The sequence below is a fragment of the Salvelinus sp. IW2-2015 genome, linkage group LG13, assembly GCF_002910315.2.
Source record: "Salvelinus sp. IW2-2015 linkage group LG13, ASM291031v2, whole genome shotgun sequence".
In the NCBI taxonomy this organism is placed as follows: domain Eukaryota; kingdom Metazoa; phylum Chordata; class Actinopteri; order Salmoniformes; family Salmonidae; genus Salvelinus; species Salvelinus sp. IW2-2015.
Window position 1 is genome coordinate 21515074 of NC_036853.1, and position 24967 is coordinate 21540040.

A 24967-nucleotide genomic window follows, 5' to 3' on the forward strand; every position below is an offset into this window, starting at 1 on the left:
GTAGTARCGTACAGCTTTGGAATCGTGACAATAGGCACGTTTCTCAACATATACACCGACTTTGAGAATGTTATTGTGTGACGATTAGCTGAGCAACCGCGTGACGCAGCATGACAACGTGAACGCGATTGGTCAACAGTCTGCTGGGTGGGGCGTTATACGTTCCTTGATTTATTGAATTCTTCAATTTAAGGGGCTTTATTGGCATGGGAAACATATGTTTACAATGCCAACGCAAGTAAAATAGATAATAAACCAAAGTGAAATAAACCATAACATTTTTTTACAGTAAACACAAATGTTCCAAAAGAATAAAGACATTTCAAATGTCATATGTCTATATACAGTTTTGTAATGATGTGCAAATAGATAAAGTACAAAATGGAAAATAAATGAACATAAATATAGGTTGTATTTAGAATGGTGTTTGTTCTTCACTGGTTGCCCTTTTCTTGTGGTAACAGGTCATAAATCTTGTTGCTGTGATTYCACACTGGTATTTCACCCAATAAATATGGGAGTTTATCAAAATTTGATTTGTTTTCTAATTCTATCTCCTTTCTATCTCCAGGGTGGCAGGTAGCCTAGTGGTTAGAGCGTTGGACTTGTAACTGCGCTGACAAGGTACAAATCTGTCTTTCTGCCCCTGAACAAGCCGTTAACCCACTGTTCCTTGGCCATCATTGAAAATAAGAATTTGTTCTTAACTGACTTGCCTAGTTAAATAAAAAACTATAAAAAATAATATCTAAAAAGTATGTTCAATGGCTCATTTGAGAGAAGACATCGGCCAGTATTGAAATCTGACATGTATGATAGATGTTTTTCGCTATATAAAAGTCGTATTCTTATTAACTTCCAGTGTAGTAATAGAGACTTTACCATGGTGGTATGTAATACTGGCCATATTTCTACCTGCTTGAACCCCTATAACTCAGATACACATGAAAACATGAAATGACCCAGGGAATCGATAGAACATCACTCAGAGATACACAAAAACAATATAACATTCAAAATGGGCGAACCTATCCTTTAACATTTGAAGGACATTCTTACATACGAAATGTAGGAAAAAACACAAACATACAGGATAATTATTTTGAAAGAGGATTTGCTCTAGGAGAGAATGACAATGTCTGGACTGGGCTCTACAGTACGTAAGACTGGCTGAACTCACCTTCTTGTGGCTCTTGAGAACAGAGGGGGTGACGAAGGCCTTCTCACACAGGTCACATTTGTACTTCTTGTGTCCGTCGTGCACCACCTGGATGTGCACGTTGAGCGTGTCTTTTCTCTTGAACGTGGCGTCACACTGGTCACACTTGAATGTCCTCTCACCTTCAGAAATGACAAAAACCAACCCAACACAGTAAAGAAAGAGCAACTTTCTGTCACTCTCATTTCTGCACCCTCTTATTTTCTGGGGAGAATGACAAGAAAGAGAGGGATCCATTGTTGTATCTGTGAAAGCATAACCATCACTCACAGTAGGCCTGAAAACAATTTCTCCAGGCCAATTGTATGGGCTAAAGAACATTGTGTGTTACATTACTGCTCCCTGCAATTTTCTTTACAAATGATCTGGACTGTACTTATTTTTTTACTTTTACCTTGTACCCTTTTTCTAAAATGATCTTGCATCCATAGCAACCCAGACTGAAGGAGAGGACAGAAACAGACGGACGCTGATCATATAGAGCTGCTTGCTCTTCGAATGGGTCTCTTATTTCACAGCAATAAAAAACACCAACCAACACTTACATTTTTCATTCACTTAAAAACATTAAAAACACCAGACATCACTCTGACATTAAACAAAAGCACAACTGTCAGCAGTTCTCAAACCAGAGCCATATAGACTATAGCATGGTGTTATTATTTACGCCTTAACTCAGTGACTCCACACAACAGAGGCTTTTGTTGAAAAGTGCCTTTTTCCATTATAGAGGGATCAGTGGGTTGGTTTCCATCGAGTGGTTTGGAGAGCGTGTATGCTTGGCAGAGTGAGCCTTGGCCCCAAGCGTGTGTTCATTCTCCCATTACGAAGAATGAACATGATGGTCAGCACAATAAAGTAGGACACAAGTAGAGGCCTGTGTCCATTAATGCTCTAGTAGTCAAATAAAACCATTCCCTCCATTACTATTAAAGTCAGGTACTCAACCAAACACAGACTTCATTAATGCTGAGGTTTTAAGTCATTCACAAACATGACTGATTATGAGATGAAGGGGTATTCTGTGGAGGGATTAACACAGAGTGACATTTGACCCTACTTTAAAGGTAAAATCAAATCAAAGTGTATTGGTRACATGCATACGGTCAGTGGCGTGTATTCATTGATGCCAAGGGAAGCCAGGTTTCCCCKAAAAAATGTACCAAGAAATGTTGTCTCTGTGTTGTCATAATTGTCCTTCAATTCGCAAGAGGCTGAATGTATCTCACCGGAGAAAGCATCAGAGCGAGCGAAACAGAGCCCCTCTGTCTCTGTACGTGTAGGCCATCTATCTGATGCGGTCTGGTCATAAAGAGTATGACATTGTTGCCGCCCGCAGTAGTGAATGCAAGGAAAGCCAGCGAGTATTTGGCCTCCCATAATAAAAAGAGCTCAACTGTTAATGGACCTGCCGCACCAACAAAAAGTGTCAAGACATGCCAGCTTGGATTTGGCTTCACTCCTATCACAGAGAAATATTTAAATAGACATAAACAACTTGAATTGTTGTGTCTTGTTGTGTTATTGTCCTCCGGTGGCTGGCCCAGCTAGCTAAAATTGTCCCTTTCCTAAATTAGCCATGGATGGAGATCGAGATTTGAACTTGTGTTTTTACTTAATTCTCCATACTGGCCAATGATTATAACGGKAATTCTGATCCTACCATAAAATACATAGTGCCCCTGGACTGAGAGGATGAAAGTTCAATATGTAGCTAGATGTAGAATACTAATGTTAACTAGCTAACGTTGCTCATGAAAGGAAGTTAAGCTAGCGAGCAAGCATTTTAGCCAGGTAGGCTAGGACAACAAAAAATAAAAGACTGTACTCTATTACAGTCATAGACTGTTTCTTCAACATGAAAGAGAGGAGGATGGCATTGGCGTTTCTCTACAAGTAGGGTGAGTCAACATGTTTTTTCTATTTGCCACGAACGCGAAGCACCACACACAAACACCACACACCACACACACACACACACACACACACCACACACACACACACACACACACACACACACACACCACAACACACACACACACACAACACACACAAATCAGAACCATGGAAAGCCACATCATATTTAGCTTACGTTGATTGGACTAAATGGTTTTTGGTAGCTTTTAGTTGTCACTGTATTAGACTAAGCATAGGTGTTTTGATGTTGAAATAGTGCTGAAATAGTGGAGGCAGCTCCTGTTTCCTTTGTGACTTTCAGTAACTCTCCGTGGTTCTAAATCAATAGAAGTGTAGTAGTCTGAAGATGTAGGAAACATGAACTTTCTTGACCAGGCTGTAGGTCATGTAACTGTTTGTTACATGCTATATGCTTTGTGGACTTCACAGAATAGATGTTGCTCTCCGGTTTTGTGATGAAACAAAGGTGTGGTTGAATTAATTCTGCCACTGTGTCTTCTTATTTCGGGCTTTGGAGTGGCGCAGCGGTCTAAGGCACTGCATCTCAGTGCAAGATGCTTCACTGCAGTCCCTGGTTTGAATCCAGGCTGCATTACATCTGGCCGTGACTGTGAGTCCCATAGGGCGGCGCACAATTGACCAGCGTCGTCTGGGTTTGGCCGGGGTAGGCTATCATTGTAAAAAAGAATTTGTTCTTAACTGACTTGCCTAGTTAAATAATGGTAAAATATATATATTATTGTCTCTGCCTTTAGGCCTATTTACAGTATCACGGTTGCAAGGCATATGAACTAACAGGTTATAGAGAAAACACATAGGTTGTAATATCGCTTTTTTTTCTGGCTTGGCTTCACCAGTGATTTTACCCACGCACCGCTACTGCAGTGATTTTACCCACGCACCGCTACTGCAGTGATTTTACCCACGCACCGCTACTGCAGTGATTTTACCGGCACGCACCGCTACTGCAGTGATTTTACCCACGCACCGCTACTGCAGTGATTTTACCCACGCACCGCTACATGCTTTGCAAAAATAACGATTTCCCTAATAATGCTAAATAGGGAAGCTCGCGCTGCTGYTGCTAGCACATGCGCAGATCAAATACACCTKTGCAACTCTGATTAAGGTGTCTACATGTCCTAACAACTCGAAAGAACGTTTAGAAACCCAGGTGTTTTAATCAGCATATGCTTACTTCGATTATGACCTTATGGCGATTAAGATAAGCAGAGTAAGGTGTTTACGTGAGTAATGCCATACTCGGCCTACTGCCATAATCAGTTTACTATCMAATTATTAGTGTGCATGTAAATATACTCCATGTCTGTGTCAGTTAATCTCAGTATTCACTTATTTCAGCAATTTTGCAGGTTGATTTTTGTGAACAATAATATTTGTTTTTCTTGCATGTCCTAGATAATTACAGTATCAAGATACAATACAAATATGTACAGTTCAATAGGAAGAAAACAAAATAAATGTAAAAAAAATATTTAAAAAATACATAAAAAAAAAGGCTAAACAGATTAAAGACAAATATGTTTCAGTATTTCCAAATTCAAATCGATCTATTTAAATATAATTCTCAAAGGCTACCAACCCAGAGCCACATAGGAAAATAGATTAAAGACCGAGCAGGGCAATGCTATCTTCCATCCGCACAACCAAACATTGTTGTTAAATTAGCTCTTGCAAGTGGGAGATACCATGTGACCAATTGACCAGAGTTTCGGGCTTGGCCCCACACAGTCTGGCAGTGAATCTTTCCAGCTGTGCAATGTCCAAGTTCATAAGCAACCGACATCTGCAAAGGGCAATACCCGGTTCAAACCTACTCCTTAGAATCGGTTTTCTTCCTGCTGTTATTGCAGCCATAACAATCCGCCTCTCTTCATAAGATAACTGAATGCTAGGGCTGCAACCCAGTAGGAGGAGGGCTGGGCAAACAGGTAGGCTCCTGCCAAGAATAACTATTCAAATATTAACTAAATTAACCCAAAGAGACTTCACTGGTACACAGCTCCAAAACATAAAAATATAATTGCCCACCTCAGATTGGGTACATTTATTACARAAATCACTATCCATAGGCTTCATCTTGAACTTTCGCTCTGGGGTAAACTAAAACCTGTTAGTAAATTGAAAATGAATACAGTTATGGGCAAGGATCTTAGAAGAGGCAAAAATATTTCCCTATATTGTAGTCCAATCCCTTCAAAACTCTGCATTTGTAGGTCCTTCTCCCAGACCTTCAGAACAGGCAGATTTTTATATTATGAGTCACTAACCTATCATACAGTGAGGACACCATTCCGTCTTTCCCTGGACATGGAAATCATTTCAATAAAGAGTGGGAGCCTGGTTTGGTGTCCCATGATACCCCATAGGTTTTCAATGCTGTACAGAGTCTGAGATAAAAAAATAAAATAAAAAATAAAACAATAAATAGTAAAAACAAGGGAGAGAATATGACTCTTTCAGATCTTGAAAGGAACGAACCTCTTGCAGGTATCCTTCAAAACATGACCACCTTGCTTAGACCAAGGAGGGAATGTAAAGGGTATAGAGCCAAATTAAATTAAATTGTATTTCAAATAGGAGATAACTCTTGAAAATTACAAGTTGTGCCCAGACAATTATTGATTTGGTTTGGTACTATACAGTCAATGTATTCTTTTTTTTTTTTACAATATATTCCATAAAAGATTAGGCAGTTTTATGCTTTAGCCCAGAATAAGGAAGGTGCAGTATTCTAATTACGTGAGACTTGGACTCCTCTATTTTCCACCAAGGCACATCAGATGAAGAGTCAAGCCAAATACTCAGTGACCTCAGCTGAAATGCCCCATAGCAGAGTTTAAAGGTAGAGAGAACCCTCCAAACTTTTTGGGGCATTATAAGTTGGAGAGACTAATTCTCTGACGTTTCCCCATTATCCTCAAGATATCCATGTCCTTAAAGAATGAAGATGGGGGAGGAAGTGGAAGCATTGAAAACAGGACATTCATTTTTATAACCAAAACCTTTTTTTCCCAATATCATTATTTTTTCTTCTCATTCATCATGAGTTGCAAATTGGATCGAATTTGAATGGCCAGGTATGTAAATCACTTATATTCTAAAGTGATAGGTAAAGAGGGTAATGTGACTTGTTTGGCTGTGGGGTTTAGAGGCATTAAGATACACTTGGACCATTTCATTTTATAGCCATAGAAAAAGCCAAATCCTTAAAGAGGTCAAGTACGTGTGGTATAGAATTAAAGACATCGGACAAATATAGTAAGATGTCATCAGTGTACAGGGAGATATGGTGGACTGTTTGTAATGGCTTCCGTCGGTAGAAGGAGAGGAGGACCAAAGCGCAGCGTGGTATGTATCCATATTTATTAGAATAATTTTTCTATAATGAACAAAACAATAAACAGACGAAAACCCAACAAAGCTACAGTCCCGAACTAGAGAACACAAAAACAGATGAACGCAAGAACAGGAACAATAACCCACAAACCAACAGTGAAAACAGGCTACCTTAATATGGTTCCCAATCAGAGACAACGTAAAACACCTGCCTCTGATTGAGAACCATATCAGGCCAATAAGACAAACCTAAACAAAGAAACACATAACATAGACTACACCCACCCAGCTCACATCCTGACCAACTAAACAAAGACTAAACAAATGAAATCAGGTCAGGAACGTGACACTGTTTCTTTGATCTTAATAGGCAATATGTTAATATTTTTGCCTAATGGCCTGGGCTAGCGGTTCTAATGAAAGGGCAAATAGGCCATAACTCAGAGGACAACCCTGTCTTGTGGATATTTTTAGGACAAACTCTGGGGCGGCGGAATGGCCAGTCTGGATACGGCCAGTGGGGTCGATATATAGGGTACGGATCACACTAATAAATGATCAACCGAAACCAAAACGTTCCAAAACAGTCCATGAATACCCCTATTCCACACCATCAAATGCCTTCTCTATATCTAATCAGGACAGCAGAGTTTATAATATGGAATAGTACGTATGTTGTCCGAGGCCAACCAACCCTTTATGAATCCTGATTGGTCAGGATTAATCAATGATGATATGCAAGTCTCTAATCTTTTTGACAAGACCTTCACAAAAAGTTTAAAATCAAAGTTCAAAATTGATAAGGGCCTGTAGCTTAAACAATCAAGCAGGTCCTTTCCACCTTTCAATAGCAAGGAAATAAGAGATGTTTTTGGTCCCCTATGGAAATTCCCAATCTCCAGCGAGTGGCTGATTGAGTCCAGTAATACAGATCAGACTAAATCCCACACAGCCAACAATAATTTAGGAGGGATACCATCCAACCCTGGCGACTTAGATTTTGACATTGAATCTAAGGCAGTCTTCAGTTCTGCCAAGGAGATGGGGGCATCTAATAGACTGATTTGATTAACAGAAAGGGAAGGAAGTTCCAAGGAACTTAAAATAGATAACATCTTCAAAGATAACCTCTTCCTAGAGTCTTCAGGAAACTCCAAGGTAAACAGATTGGAATACAAAGTAGTGAAAGTATGATTAATTTGGGAGGGAAGGGTACAAAGTTCACCGTTATTGTTCCTAATGACATCAATAGATGACTTTTTTTCAGTTTCCTTCAGTTTCCTTGTGCCTACTCAGTCTATCCACATTCTCATTAGTCACATTATCACATTCTCATAGTCTTGTTTTCAAATTAATAAATTCAGCCCTAGAACTAGTCACCATCTTAGGCTCAATTTTAAATGTGGTGAGTTCTATCTTCCAATTTTTTTTACCTTTATTTAATTAGGCAAGTCAGTTAAGAACAAATTCTTATTTTCAATGACGGCTTAGGAACAGTGGGTTAACTGCCTTGTTCAGGGGCAGAACGACAGATTTTTACCTTGTCAGCTCAGGGATTTGATTGTGCAACCTTTCGGTTACTAGTCCAACGCTCTAACCACTAGGCTACCTGCCGCCCCATCTTCAGTATAGTTAGACTTTTGCATCAACTCTAGACGGGCTATTTCCCTCTCTAATGAAGAAATCTGAAGGTTGTGTTTTTTAATCTGATGTGATGAGGAATTACAAATATTTCTCTCTTGCAACACTTAGCTACTTCCCATAATGTATGTGGGTCTACCCCTGGTTGTGCATTAACCTGTAAGAAATCCTTATTGCCAGTCAAAATTTGGGAAGTCTAAAACGATTCATCAAAAGAATTTGGTGCATAAATGGAGGACAAAAAACATGATTTAGTGCCATTAATAGCAACAGAGGCATTATAATACCATAGTTCTGTGTCTCCCCCAGAGACCCCCACCTTCATATGAAGTTTCCTGTTAATTACAATCATAACACCCTTTGTCTTTTGGGGGGGGTCACAAGAGTACACTATTGTCTTATTTAAAAAAAATCTGAAATCTATTGATATCATTGGCTGTCAAATGGGTCTCTTGTAGGAAGGCAAAATCAATATTCTACATCGTAACTACTCTAAACACCAAATTATCTTGATAGGGCTGTTCAAGTCTCAAACACTTAAAGTTAAAAGGTTAAACAAACATCTGTCTCTGAATGGGTCCAATAATAGCTAATGCAYTCGAAGTGTGGAGACAGGCCAATAGACATCTCATGATGTCATGATCTCATTCCCTTTTCACAGCCATTCTCCATTATGGAACAATAACCTAATCTTATCAGGCTCAAACCTTTTGTTTTTCCTCAATGGTCTAGTAGAAATATTTTCACCCTCAGTGACATCTTTGATCATTTCGGTCTTGGAACTTTTCAAGACCTCAAAGAATCATATAATCTCCCAGTGACTTCCTTTTTTGTTGTTGCTTAGTCTCCGCTCGGATCTAAAAGCACACGCAGTACCCTGGGATTCCCTTGTTGCCACCCATCCCATGGTTGAGACTCTTTTGAATACTCCCAAATCTGTTGGACTGGTCTCCACTCTCTACTCCAAACTTAACTCGTCCGACACCTGCGGTCACTTCCATCTGGAACAGAACTCCTAGGTTTTGGAGAACAGTTGAACTGGAAGGTGACATAGAACAATGTTTTCTCATCATTAAAAAAAAAATCTCACCAGTTAACTTATTAATTAATTCCAAAATTGTATTATACACCATATCGCCGCTTCCATAATCTCGGTAATCAGTTCAGTCTTGGTTCCGTCGGGACCTATGTACATATGTTTTGGGAATGCCCAGTGGTCTCAGGGGACAAAAGCGTTTACCCCGAGAGAAAGCCGGCCGGTAGACCTGAGTTGCTAGCCCCTTGGATGCTGACACAATATGYGGACACCCTGTAAACCTCACATTTAAAATGAATAAAAATTAAAGCTTCTACTGTTATTCTATATCAGATATAAACGCAAGCCACTACAGAGGGGAAACTGCTACAGTCAAAGAATAACCCAGCCTGAGTTCATCAAGACTCCAAAGAAAAAAGATAAACACATCAGGGAAGAGCCAAAAAATTGAAGTTGATGAAAATTAAAGTTGATGCTACTTTACTAGATTAAACCTGTAAGGCTTAAGGATGTGTRCCAAATAAAATATTGTTCCTCATAGTTCCTCAGACACATATATACAATCATTAGCCAGTTTATTAGGTACACCACCCCATTCATTAAAATGGTTCGCTGCTATGGCCGGCTTCCTGAGCTTTTCACGCACTACAGTGTCCAGGGTTTACAGAGGATGGTGCGACAAACAAAAAACATCCAGACAGCAGCAGTCCTGTTGGCGAAAACAGCTCATTGATGAGAAGTTGAAGGAGAATGGCAACAATTGTGCAAGCTAACAGGTGGGCCACAAGCAGGCAAAAAACGGCGCAAAACAACCGATGTGCGGAACGACATCTCGGAACGCACGACTCGTTGGTCCTTGTCACGGATGGGCTGTTGCAGRAGGTTCCACAGCAGGTTCCACTCCTATCAGCTAAAAACAAGAAGAAGCGGCTCCAGTGGGAACTCAATCACCAACACTGGCCAAATGAGGAGTGGAAAAACATTGCCTGATCTGACAAATCCCTGTTTCTGTTGCCTCATGTTGATGGCAGTGTCAGGATTTGGCATAAGCAGCATGAGTCCATGGCCCCATTCTGCCTGGAGAAACTGGGGAATGTAGGAGGAACCAGGTTGGACAAGCCCCCACCCTCATCAACGGGCCCACTGTGGAAACAGTCAATAACTTAAAATTCCTCTGCACACACATCTCAGAGAAGCTGAAATAGTCCAACCARACCGACACCGCGGTGAAGAAAGCACGACAGCAACTCTTCGACCTCAGGATGCTGAAGAAATTTGGCCTGTGTCAGAGGACCCTCACAGTGTTCTACAGGAGCACCATCGAGCGCATACTGTCGGGCTGCATCACAGCCTGGTAAGGAAKCCAAACGCACTGTTGGGTGTACACTACCTCCCCTACAGGACACCTAAAACACCAGGTGTTGCAGGAGGGCCAAGAAGATCATCAGGGACCCCAGCCACCCAAGCCATGCCCTGTTCTCCCCGCTTTAATCACTCAGACACATCATGCCAAAACCTGAAAGACTGGCCAATAGTTTCTACCCTCAGACCATCAGGCTGCTGAATAGCCACCACCAGTCAGCTACCTGCTCCCTTCCAGAAGGACAACCACTCTGRAACACTCCACCAATCAGGCCTTTATGGTAGAGTGGCCAGACGGAAGCCACTCCTCAGTAAAAGGCACATGACATCCCGCTTGGAGTTTGCCAAAAGGCACCCGAAGGACTCTCAGACCATGAGAAACAAGATTCTCTGTATTTCCCTAGAACTGTTAGCAGGGTAGCTCGTCTGAGTGAGAGGCACCGGGGTTCGCCACACAGCTGGTTTTCCCTTTATAAACCATAATCGTTAGTAGTCCTTGCCACATGCATCCGGCGTCAGTCATTGAATTGCGATTCGACTTTGTCCCTGTACTGCCTTTTCTGTTTGGGATTTGTACCATTGTCACTATTGGGCCAACGTCTTCTATGAATTTCCTAATGAACCACGTTACTGAGTCTGTGTACTCGTTGACATTATTGTCGGAGGCGACCAGGAACATTTCCCAGTCCACGTGATCAAAACAGTTCTGTAGCATATATTCTGATTGGCCAGAACAGCTTTGTACAGTCATTACCACGGGTGTTTCCTGCTTTAATTTCTGCAGAATGGCAGCATGATCTGATTTGCTGAAGGGGTGGGGAGGGAGGGCCTTGCCCCAGCTAGGCAAATAACATCAGGTCTCTTTTCTACCATCGGGCCATCAGACTGTTGAACAGCTAGAACCTAGCTGTCTACCCGCCTACACCTTAGAACACCTGCACTGACTCTCCACACACGCACATTCACCACTGCTGTTACTATCTATTATTATTATGTGAGCCACTGATTTTAAATCAACAACTTTATTTCATGTCAAAATGCTATGACAGCTGTGGTTCATTTTCTCACTGTGAGGGGCACACACAKATCTCATAAACACACAGAACACATACACTGATATTTACTCTCTCTCTGTATACAGTACCAGTCAAAAGTTTGGGCACACCTACTCGTTCAAGGGTTTTTCTTTCTTTTTACTATTTTCTACATTATAGAATAATTGTGAAGACATCAAAACTATGAAATAACACATATGGAATCATATAGTAACCAAAAAAGTGTTAAACAAATCAAAATATATTTATTTTATATTTGAGATTCTTCAAAGCAGCCACCCTTTGCCATGATCACAGCTTTGCACACTCTTGGCATTCTCTCAACCAGCTTCATGAGGTAGTCACCTGCAATGCATTTCAATTAACAGGTGTGCCTTGTTACAAGTTAATTTGTGGAATTTCTTTCCTTCTTTATGCATTTGTGCCAATCAGTTGTGTTGTGACAAGGTAGGGGTGGTATAAAAAAGATAGCCCTATTTGGTAAAAMACCAAGTCCATATTATGGCAAGAACAGCTCAAATAAGCAAAGAGAAACGACAGTCCATCATTACTTTAAGACATGAAGGTCAGTCAATTTTCAAGAACTTGAACTTTGAAACTGGCTCTCATGAGGACCGCCACAGGAAAGGAAGAGCCAGAGTTACCTCTGCTGCAGAGGATACATTAGAGTTACCAGCCTCAGAAATTGCAGCCCAAATAAATGCTAACAGACACATCAATATCAACTATTCTGAGGAGACTGCGTGAATCAGGCCTTCATGGTCGAATTGCTGCAAAGAAACCACCACTAAAGGACACCAAAAATAGGAAGAGACTTGCTTGGGCCAAGAAACACGAGCAACGGACATTAAACCGTTGGAAATCGCGCTGTGTCTTCGTGAGACACAGAGTAGGTGAACAGATGATCTCTGCATGTGTGGTTCCAACCGTGAAGKACGGAGGAGAAGGTATGATGGTGTGGGGGTGCTTTGCTGGTGACACTGTCTGTTATTTATTTACAATTCAAGGCACGCTTAACCAGCATGGCTACCACAGCATTCTGCAGCAATACACAATCCCATCCGGTTTGCGCTTAGTGGGACTATCATGTATTTTTCATCAGGACAAGGATCCAACACCTCCAGGCTGTGGAAAGGCTATTTTACCAAGAAGGAGAGTGATGGAGTGCTGTATCAGATGACCTGGCCTCCACAATCACCCAACCTAAACCCAATTGAGATGGTTTGGGATGAGTTGGACCGCAGAGTGTGGGAAAAGCAGCCAACAAGTGCTCAGCATATATAGGAACTCCTTCAAGACTGTTGGAAAAGCATTCCAGGTGAAGCTMGTTGAGAGAATACCAGGAGTGTGCAAAGCTGTCACCAAGGAAAAGGGTGGCTACTTTGAAGAATATAAAATAAAAAATATATTTAGATTTGTTTAACATTTTTGTTGGTTACTACATGTTTCCATATGTGTTATTTCATAGTTTTGATGTCTTCACWATTATTCTACAGTGTAGAAAATAGTAAAAATAAAGGAAAACCCTTGAATGAGTAGGTGTGTCCAAACTTTTAACTGGTACTGTACAGTATATACTGTATATGGATTTTCACTCACTTTCTTCCTACATGCTGTTTCTCTCATTCTCTTTTTTCCCCATAAACACGTACACACATACTTAAGCACCTGATTCATAATACCAGCCCCCATGGTCCAGTATCCCACTGATTTGTGTGAATAGTGATCTGTATCCAGAGACACAGGAAGGAAATGCCTTGAGCTTCACAATCTCTGTGTCATCTGTCTCGACTGGGCGACCATACAGGACTCCATCCTGCCAAGACCAACTGTCTGCAGGGCTCCTCAGTCCTCAAGGACCACTGTCTCTGTCTGCAGGACTATGACACTCAGGGCTAGGAGGACCACAAAAGACCAGAAGGAGGCTGTGGAAGCCCTCAGTATCTGCTGGTAAAGAAAGGTTTGAACTAAGGGCTATAGCATCTATGGGGATTTGGGAACCGTATGTTTATGTGTTGGTAGGGGCCTTGAATGTAGGTACTAGTGGCTACAGTCAGTTAAGGTAGTATGAACCCACTCTTACACTCAGAGATAGACACACAAACACACTTATACTTACTGTTGTGGATGAGTAGGTGGCGCTGTAAAGAGAAGGGGGTGCGGAACAGGGCTTTGCACTCCTCACACTGGAAGGGTCTTTCCTCTGAGTGAGTCTGGAGAAAGAACAGGAAAGCACTCATGGTTAAAGGGATACTTCAGGATTTTAGCAAATGAGGCCCTTTATCAACTTCCCCAGAGTCAGATGAACTCGTGGATACAAWTTTTAGGTCTCTGTGTCTAGTGTATGAAAGAAGTTTGAGGTAGTTTCATGAGCCAATGCTAACTAGTGTTCMCGCAATGACTGCATGKTAGCTAACTCTAGTTAGCATATTGGGCTATGGGGGCTGGTGTGTGTGTACGGGAAGGGAAAAAAATAGTAATTGCTAAAATCCAGAGGTATGCCTTTAAGGTACACGGCATCACTGAACACTACTCCTCTTTACCAGTGGAGGCTGCTGAGAGCTCTTAATAATAGCTGGAACAGAGCTAATGTAATGGCATCAAACCATGTGTTTGATGTATTTGATACCATTTCACATATTCCGCTCCAGCCATTACTACGAGACCGTCCTCTCCAATTAAGGTGCCACCAACCTCCTGTGGTCTCTACATCTTGGTATATACATAATGTACCAGTTTCCTTCTTTTCTATTTAAATGTATTGATATAGAGTGAATAAGTATTTAATGTTTGCGGTCAGTTCATGAGAACAGCTAGCAGAGCTAACAGCCCTGACACCCGCTAAATATATCTAAACAGTTCTCTAAACTTCTCATCTTAGTTCAATCTGAGCGCTGTCTCCAGTCTGTGTTGATGTGGGATCAGATGTGTGACCATTGGTGTTGGGGATAGAGTTAGGGTTAGGCTCCATGGCTGATTTGGTTTGTTGACTTGATGAAGACAAGTAGCTTGAGGGGCTTAGGTTCAAAGTGCTTGTGTTTATCTGTTCCCCCGCTCTGACCTGTGTTTGAGTGACACCGCATTCCCTTAGGTAAACATGGGTCTTCAGGGGGGAGACAGGCCACTSACCCTACAGAACCCCAAAGACAACTGAAGAGACCTCTGGTTTTAGGCTACCAATAATAATATTAGCTCTGAACCAGTGAGAGTATGCTTGTGTGTTTGCTTATGTGTATGTACAGAGCACTCGGAAAGTATTCAGACCCCATTACTTTTTCCACAWTTTGTTACATTACAGCCTTATTCTAAAATGTATTAAATTGTGTTTTTTCCTCATCAATCTACACACAATGCCCCATAATGACAAACCAAAAACAGGTTTTTACAAATGTATAAACTGAAAAAAACTCAGTACTTTGTTTAAGCACCTTTGGCAGTGATTACAGCCTTGAGTTTTCTTGGGTATYACGCTATACGCTTGGCAAACCTGTATTTGGGGAGTGTCTCCCATTCTTCTTTGCAGATRCTCTCAAGCTCTGTCAGGTTGGATGGGGAGCGTCGCCGCACAGCTATTTTATGGTCTCTCAAGAAATGTTCAATTGGGTTCAAGTCCAGGCTCTGGCTGGGCCACTCAAGGACATTCAGAGACTTGTCCTGAAGCCAGTCCTGCGTAGTCTTGGCCTTGTGCTTAAGATCGTTGTTCCTCGTTGGCCGTTGAAGAGTGAACCTTTCCACAACAGTTTTTTGGTCGCCTGAGCGTAGATGGAGAAGGTTTTCATCAAGGATCTCTCTGTATTTTGCTCCGTTATCTTCCCTCGTATCTAACGAGTTTCCCAGTCCCTGCCACTGAAAAACATCTCCACAGCATGATGCTGCCACCACCATGCTTCACAGTAGGGATGGTGCCAGGTTTCCTCCAGACGTGACGCTTGACTTTCATGAGTTAAATCTTGGTTTCATCAAACCAGAGAATCTTGTTTCTCATGGTCTGAGAGTCTTTAGGTGCCTTTTTGCAAACTCCAAGCAGGCTGTCATGTGCCTTTACTGAGGTGTGGCTTAAACTAGCCACTCTACCATAAAGGCCTGATTGGTGGAGTGCTGCAGAGATGGTGTCCTTCTGGAAGGTTTCTCCCATCTCCACAGAGGAACTCTGGAGCTCTGTAGAGTGACCATCGGGTTCTTGGTCACCTCCCTGACCAAGGCCCTTCTCCCCTGATTGCTCAGTTGGCCGGGCGCCAGCTCTAGGAAGAAGTCTTGGTGGTTCCAAACTTCTTCATTTAATGATGGAGGCCACTGTGTTCTTGGGGACGTGCAGAATTTTTTTGACCCTTCCCCAGATCTGTGCTGTACACAATCCTGTCTCAGAGCTCTAAGGACAATTCCTTCGACCTCATGACTTGGTTTTGCTCTGACAAGCACTGTCAACTGTGGGACCTTATATAAGACAGGTGTGTGCCTTTCCAAATCATGTCCAATCAATTGAATTTACCACACATGGCTCCAATCAAGTTGTTAAACATCTCAAGGATGATCAATGGAACAAGGATGCACCTGAGCTCAATTTCGGTCTCATAGCAAAGGGGTCTGAATACTTATTGTCATAAGATATTACTCATTTTGTATTTGCTACAATAATTTTAAAAACCTGTTTTCGCTTTGTCATTACGGATTCAGATTGAAAAACCCGTCAATACCTCGATTAGAATAATCGAACGACTAAAACATTAAACCTCATCACCATATATCCGAAAAAGTTTGTAAAGCATAATCAAACACTGATGGATAACACGGACCTTGATTTTAAGTTATTAACCTATTAACATATGAGGCCAGTACATATAAAGAACAAGAATTCTTACACCAACCGTCGATCGGCCTGGACGAAAAAGGACCTCCCCCTGCGAGACCGGACAGGTGGACTAGGAATAAAAAAAATAGGACATTAACACACACATGGCACTGACAAAGAGAGACACCACAACACTACATAAAGAGAGACCTAAGACAACATAGCATGGTATCAACACCACCTGACAACAACATTAAGCAAACACAACATGGCAGCAGAACAACATGGCAGCAGCACAAAACATGGTACAAACATTATTGGGCACAGACAACAGCACAAAGGCAAGAAGGTAGTGACAGCAATACATTACGCAAAGCAGCCACAACAGTCAGTAAGAGTGTCCATGATTGAGTCTTTGAATGAAGAGATTGAGATAAAACTGTCCAGTTTGAGTGTTTGTTGCAGCTCGTTCCAGTCGCTAGCTGCAGCGAACTGAAAAGAGGAGCGACCCAGCAATGTGTGTGCTTTGGGGACCTTTAACAGAATGTGACTGGCAGAACAMGTGTTGTATGTGGAGGATGAGGGCTGCATTAGGTATCTRAGATAGGGGGGAGTGAGGCCTAAGAGGGTTTTATAAATAAGCATCAACCAGTGGGTCTTGCGACAGGTATACAGAGATGACCAGTTTACAGAGGAGTATAGAGTGCAGTGATGTGTCCTATAAGGASCATTGGTGGGAAATCTGATGGCCGAATGGTAAWGACCATCGAGCCGCTCGAGAGCACCCTTACCTGCCAATCTATAAATTATGTCTCCGTAATCTAGCATGGGTAGGATGGTCATCTGAATCAGGGTTAGTTTGGCAGCTGGGGTGAAAAAGGAGCGATTACGATAGAGGAAACCAAGTAAAGGGGTCTGAGTACTTTCCGAATGCACTGTATGTGCTTGCTTATACTAGGCTATACATGCCATCACTTAAAATCATGCCTAAGTTTCAGCATTATCTCCATCAGTAGAACTTGCATATTAAAAACCACCCATTTAAATCTGGAGKTTTCAGACCCTTCCTGTTCTTTGCTCACCTTCTTGTGATTCTTGTAGACATTCCGGTGGGCAAACTCCTTCCCACACAGCTTACACTTGTAGGGCTTGTCTTCGCTGTGGATGATCTTATGGGCCGTCACCTGGTCCAGACGCTTAAACGAACGACTGCAGATCTCACAGGTGTACGGACGTTTCTCTAACCAGAGACAGACAGACAATCAGAGAGAGCGAGAGAGCMAGGGAGAGATAGTGAGATAGTATACAATGTCTGAGTGTAGCTCTGAGTGGACGTGTGCTCTCTTACCTGAGTGAGTGATCATGTGGCGCTTGAGCTGATTGGTAGAGATGAATTTCTTATCGCAGGCAGTACAGTCAAATATCTCGTGTACCTAGAGATACATACAGTACCCAAAAGACCAGACACACAGGGTGGTTAAGTAAGAGTTAGAGATTGTGGTGTGAAGTGATCAGTGTTGAGGTCAATTCTGAATTGAGTTGCGAATTGCTCTTTAATTCCAAGGAAGCAGAATTGTAAATCAACTTCAATGAAAGGAAGTAGAATTTAACTCAATGAAATTCAAATGGCTTATTTATTCTACACATCACCATAGACATTTTTATTTTMACATTATGTATGGTTACCAAAKCCATGTAGCGTAAGGTTGAAACATTTGATTTTTAAAACTCATTCTTCTAAAAAAAATGTAAATAATTACATTGGTAAGGAAATATTCTAAGATAATGTTGTGGGTTGTCTATAATAATAATAATTCCCTTAATGTTTTTAAARATCAGAAAAAATACATTTGCATTAGATCAAACACTGCAGTATGGAAGTGAACAATKWAACYTCTRWTGACAACAACWAAAAAATCTGTTTGACATCTTTGAGTTATAATCAAACGCATATTTGAAATGGTATGTGTTTTCTTCAGATTAATTTGTGGCATATCCTTTCAAATGAATTGTTTGAATTGAATTACAGTCAGAAATTCCTAACTGACCCCAACCCTGGAGGTGACACAGAAAGACAGCACATTCTTCTGTGTTCTATACATGACACTGTGTGACCTTTTCCACACTTGCAGGTAGGAGAGTACATTCAGAGACACACAGTCACACTTTTACTCCTTACTCAACTACGTCTGCACACAGAGATATAATTAAACTGCTGAAAAGTTTGAATCACTCGTCTGCTCTGAGCATGGTTGTAACAATAGCACATTTGATAGCTCTTCTGCCTAATGCTACAAAATGCTAAGACTGAATAGCTCCTCTGCTCAGAGCTTCTATAATAAAACTAAGATTGAGCAGTTCAGGCAAATTAACACAATAGCTGGTTTAAGAAGCTTTTGTGCAAACGTGTCTTTATGGAAAGTTTGATCACTCTTGTGCTACGTTCTAAAGTGTCTTTGTCTGAAGTTCAGCAGTAATATGTCTTCTGTTCCATAGAACTTCGGTCCAACWATTTTTTCCTCTTTCTTTGCGTAARGCTTTTTAAACCTCCGAAAATGATTATTCCAATGACTTTTAAAACATTTCTGAGTAACCTACYTCATACAAGAGAAGAATGAAGCACTCATTGAATTCAAGTTTGTGACTGACCCACATCTCCCTATCAAATCACATTTTTCTTTGACTAATGTCAATGAGGAAAGAGCCTCTCAAAAAGACAAAGACATTAACACAGCAAATCCTGCTAAAAACTTCTTCAAGTTCACATGTACCACATATAGAATTTATAGAACTGGCTTTTGACAGCATGAAAAAGGTCCGAATATGGCAACGCACTCAAATACATAAGGTGGAAGTTTAGAAACACAATATGAAAACTGATTGATTGACTGGCAGGMTGGTTGGTTGGTTGATAGTTCTACAACAGATCAATCCACCGATCTAAACATTTCTTAGTGATTAACAGTTGCTGATAAAGTGTGTTCGTGATGAATCACTTCTGACCCTGTTCAGTTCATTAGAGTGGAGTAATAGTAATGTCTTCTGATTAATCTATTGGATAGATGTTGACAGYGAAAATGAAGCCTTACCCAAACACCAGCTGAGTTCACTGGTCATAAATATCAAACCCTCATTTGGATGGGAAGCCAAACCAATCGCAAAACAATCAAATAACTCACTGCAAACATATTTCATTTCATGCAGATGAAAATGCCTCACTGTGAGATAGTTTGTGATGGGAATACCTTACCTCCATTAATCTCTAAAAGTAATGTCATATAATGGTTTTGTGGTCCTGTCATTTTTCCGTTAATTTTTTTTTCCTAAAGAGGTCAATCTCTGAGAGGAAGAATCCTGACGCCAGGGTTAGCCTTGTTGTCTACTCGCCATGCCTCTTAAGTTTCATGAGAGTCTGTGGGGATGAGCTTGTGAAATAAAAACCAACTTTTCTCTACTGTCACACGGTCTGAAAATGTAACAAATTTAGCATAAAGCCAACCTCCTACTGAGAGAGAAGAAGAGTGAGACAGGAGCAGACGYTGAGCATGGGATTAGGAAAGGGATAGGGACACAAAGGAATGGAACAAAAAGAGATGGATGGATATGAAGGAAATAGACCTTAAAGGAAGAGACATGGCCAGTGTGAAATCAGCACTACCCCCGGACCCTAATACCAGAGGGATAGGTGGGGCCAATAAAACATACAGCTTCCAGATCTCTGAAGGACCAAACTGTGTCCAGGAATACAGGCTAAGGGTTGGCCAGAGACAGTGTAACAGTGAGACAGTTAGGAAGGTGAGACAGTGATGTTGTAGGTAGGAGCCAGACCTTACGATGTTCCTGGAGATTCAGTAAGGAGGAGCATTTCCTGTTGCAGATGGTGCACATAAGCTTCCGCCTGGAACTTCCTGAAACACAATGATTGGACAAGCAGTGACCAATCCTGCTCTAAATGTCTCAATTTACAGTGTGATAATGTGGTGGCTAGCAATGACAACAACGGTCAGGGCATTCCACATGTTAGTGAACAGCATCATCGCTCACCTGATAGCAAAGCCAATTCCATCTGAAGCACAGCCAGACAAGCACACATATTGAATCAGATAATCACTTGAGGTCAAAGTTGAACCACCAGATGTACAGTCAGGTCCAACATTATTGGCACCCTAGGACTGTATGTTCAAAAAAATTCGGAAAATTATATTATTTTATACTAATACTTTCTCTCAGAGAAAGAGATTTTGTTTTGACAACCTTTAAAAAGATAGGGGTCAAAATGATTGGCCAACCCCTGTTTTCAGTACCCCAGCACCCTCTCCTTGGGAGGATAACAACACAGCCTTTTCTAAAATGTTTTATAACAAACATTGGGAGGGATCTTAAGACCATTCCTCCATACAGAATCTTTCCAGGTAGTTGATATCCTTCCGTCTGGTCTTATGGACTGTCCTCTTCAATTCAGACCACAGGTTTTCAATGGGGTCCTTCTGTCTGCTCTTATGGACTGTCCTCTTCAATTCAGGACCAGCAGGTTTCAATGGGGTCCTTCCGTCTGCTCTTATGGACTGTCCTCTTCAATTCAGACCGACAGGTTTTCAATGGGGTCCTTCTGTCTGCTCTTATGGACTGTCCTCTTCAATTCAGACCCAGGTTTTCACATGGGGTCCTCTCTGTCTGCTTGCTTATGGACTTTCCTCTTCAATTCAGACCACAGGTTTTCAATGGGGTCCTTCTGTCTGCTCTTATGGACTGTCCTCTTCAATTCAGACCACAGGTTTTCAATGGGGTTCAAGTCCGGAGTCTGAGCTGGCCATTGAAAAATGTTGATAGTGTGATTAATTAACTATTTATTTGTGGATATTGATGGGTGTTTAGGGTTATTGTCTTGCTGGAAGGCCAAGTGTCAGCCTCCTGGCAGAGGCAACCAGGTTTTTAGCTCAAATGTCCTGGTACTTGGTAAAGTTCAAAATGCCATTGACCTTAATAAGGGCCCCAGGATCAGCGGACACAAAATAGCCTGATAACATTGAAGATCCACCACCATATTTGACAGTAGGTATGAGGTACTTTCTGCATATGCTTCCGTTTTTCGACACTAAACCCACCACTGGTGTGCGTGGCCAAAGAGCTCTATTTTCATGTCATCTGGCCATAGTACCGCTTGGAGTTCAATAAATGGCATTGGCACTTGGATTTGAACCGGTGGTATGGTTAGTTGACATGAAAATAGAGCTTTTTGGCCACGCACACCAGTGGTGGGTTTGGCGTCGAAAAACAGAAGCAGAAGCATCCACAAAGAAATCGTTAATTGACACAAAAATCAACATTTRGCAACGGCCATCTCAGTCTCTGGACTTTTTTGAAGAGAAAAGTCCATAAATGCAGACGAAGGATATCAAGGATCTGGAAAGAWTCTGTATGGAGGAATGGTCTAAGATCCCTCCCKATGTGTTCTCCAATCTCATGAAACATTTTAGAAAAAGGCTCAGTGTCATCCTCACAAGGGGGTGTGCTGGAGTATTATTGAAAACAGTGGTGCCAATAATTTTGACCCGTCTTTATTTTATTTGTATTACTTGATAAACAAAATCGGTTTCTCTGAGCAATTGTATTAGTATAAAATAACATAATTTAGCAWTTTTTTTTWGCACACAATGTAGCTCAGTATTTGTATTATTTATTTTATARAGTCTTTTTTGCTCATCTTTATSAAGGGTGCCAATAATGTTCTCTTCCGACTGTCGGGGCAACCAAGACGTAGCATAAACAAGGCACTAATAAAAGCCGTCTGCCACCACTGGGCTCATCTAGAAATTTACTGGACAATTAAAGCTCAATTCATTATAGTGACAAAACCTGAACTCCCCCATTCTCATCATTTATTTATGAGTCACGTGTGTCACATCTGTAGAGCTAAACCACATCCCCCCTCGCCTACACACTCCTGATACTGACCAGACCAGTTAAAAGATCAAGGCAGATACGTATTTCTACTCATCATCATTGTTGGCTGCGTCTGTATACAGTGGGGCAAAAAAGTATTTAGTCAGCCACCAATTGTGCAAGTTCTCCCACTTAAAAAGATGAGAGAGGCCTGTAATTTTCATCATAGGTACACTTCAACTATGACAGACAAAATGAGGGAAAAAAATCCAGAAAATCACATTGTAGGATTTGTTATGAATTTATTTGCAAATTATGGTGGAAAATAAGTATTGCGTCAATAACAAAAGTTTATCTCAATAGTTGTTATATACTCTTTGTTGGCAATTGACAGAGGTCAAACGTTTTCTGTAAGTCTTCACAAGTTTTCCACACTGTTGCTGGTATTTTGGCCCATTCCTACATGCAGATTTCCTCTAGAGCAGTGATGTTTTGGGGCTGTTGCTGGGCAACACGGACTTTCAACTCCCCTCCAAAGATTTTCTATGGGGTTGAGATCTGGAGACTGGCTAGGCCACTCCAGGACCTTGAAATGCTTCTTACGAAGCCACTCCTTCGTGCCGGCGGCCCTCCGTGTGTTTGGGTCATTGGTCATGACTGAAAGACCCAGCCACGTTTCATTCTTCAATTGCCCTTGCTGATGGAAGAAAGGTGTTCCATTCAAAATCTTCACGAACATGGCGCCCCATTTCAATCTGTCCTTTACACGGATCAGTCGTCCTGGTCCCTTTTGCAGAAAAAACAGCCCCCAAAGCATATGGTTTCCACCCCCATTGCTTCACAGTAGGTTATGTGTTCTTGGATGCAACTCAGCATTCTGTGTCCTCCAAACACGACGAGGTTAGTTTTTACCAAAAAAGTATGATTTGGTTTCGATTCTGACCCATATGACATTCTCCGCAATTCTTCTTCTGGATAATCCAAATTGCTCTCAACAACTTCAGACGGGCCTGGGACATTGTACTGGCTTAAGCAGGGGGACACGTCTGGCACTGCAGGATTTGAGTCCCTGGCGGCGTAGTGTTTTACTGATGGTAGGCTTGTTACTTTGGTCCCAGCTCTCTGCAGGGTCATTCACTAGGTCCCCCGTTGTGGTTCTGGGATTTTGCTCAACCGTTCTTGTGATCATTTTTGACCCCACGGGGTGAAGATCTTGCGTGGAGCCCCAGATCGAGGGAGATTATCAGTGGTCTTGTATGTCTCCATTTCCTATAAATGGCTCCCACAGTTGATTTCTTCAAACCAAAAGCTGCTACCTATTGCAGATTCAGTTCTTCCCTAGCTGGTGCAGGTCTACAATTTGTTTCTGGGTGTCCTTCACAGCTCTTTGGTCTTGGCCCATAGTGGAGTTTGGAGTGTGGACTGTTGAGGTTGTGCGACAGTGTTTTGTATTACTGATAAACAAGTTTCAAACAGGTGCCATTAATACAGCGTTAACGAGTGGAGGACAGAGGAGCCTCTTTAATAGAAGAAGTTACAGGTCTGTGAGAGCCAGAAATCGTTGCTTTTGTGTAGGTGACCAAATAACTTATTTCCATCCATAATTTGCAGAATAAATCTTATTAAAATCCTACAATGTGATTTCTGGAGAAAAAAATTCTCATTTTGTTGTCATAATCTTGCAAATACTTGATTACAAATCACTTATTTTCATGATAACCCCTTGATACCTTGAAAATCTGAAACTAACCAAATTGACCCTAAGAGGCTTCTCCTCATATCTAATCATTCTTTATAGCTAGCCCTTACTCTGCATTAAGGAGTAGACTTAAAAGCGTAAGCTGAAGAACTATGTTCATTACACTTTTCGCAAATACTAAGGTTAGATGGTTCAGCGGTCGTGTTAGCCCAAAATACAAACTTTCGGTGTTATCATGCGTTACTACAGTCAAATCTGCAACAACTCTACCAGGCTCTTGCTAACCAAACAATGTCAGTAAATTAGAGACTATTAGCCTCGTATGTGGTGGATGAGCAAAGTAGGTAGTAAAGAAATCAAGGAACAACGAGGGAAAAAAGGACAGTGCAGACACCAAAACAGTAGCCGAGCGCCTAACAGTAGCATGGCACCGGTAGTGCCGTGCGGTGATTGACCTGGATTGTACATTCGTACCGTTATGTGTTTAAGATTATGTGCTGCAACGATATGGGCATCAGTTATTATCAAGATGTTGCTACGTGCCAGTTTGAGAACCCGTATCATATGCCGCGGATTGGCGCGGAGGGGTGGGACAGCACACTCCATCAGCCGATAGCTTGTGTGATAGCACGATGTGCATGGGGGGGGAGGAGGCATCGTTGTCGTTGCCAATTGAGGTGTATGACCTGATGAATGTACAGTTTTCATACGCTTGGACCTATCTATGATATACACATTCGACGTAGGCAGCTAAGCCTTAAATGAATGCGGGTTTTTTGGTGGAACCACAATGCGAAATTCCGGTGTAGCGCCCAAATAAACTGAAATCTACCTGTTCCAGCGGCGTCTTATGGCTTGGTGTACAGAAACTGGTTGGAGGAAGGAGAAGCCCGTTTTTGGATATACCTAAGTGGAGACACGGATGTGTAAATCCGGATTGTTGAAAACTTACACAGCTAGCACTCACAACGTTAAGCAACGTAGGGTGAGACCGCCGGCACATCCT

The 24967-nt window shown here is 41.6% G+C and overlaps 1 protein-coding gene and 1 long non-coding RNA gene across 2 annotated transcripts in view; one reads left to right on the forward strand and one right to left on the reverse strand.

The window, feature by feature from the left end:
* LOC139028532 (uncharacterized) overlaps positions 1-24967 on the forward strand; it is a 171362-nt gene that overhangs the window by 48059 nt on the left and 98336 nt on the right. The window lies entirely within an intron of this gene.
* The window catches only part of LOC111971174 (PR domain zinc finger protein 5-like), a 60907-nt gene that overhangs the window by 29010 nt on the left and 6930 nt on the right, over positions 1-24967 (reverse strand). Inside the window, 5 exon segments of the mRNA XM_023997964.2 lie at positions 1181-1341; positions 13710-13803; positions 17462-17619; positions 17728-17812; positions 20208-20287. Of these exon segments, the coding sequence (XP_023853732.1) occupies positions 1181-1341; positions 13710-13803; positions 17462-17619; positions 17728-17812; positions 20208-20287 (578 nt within the window).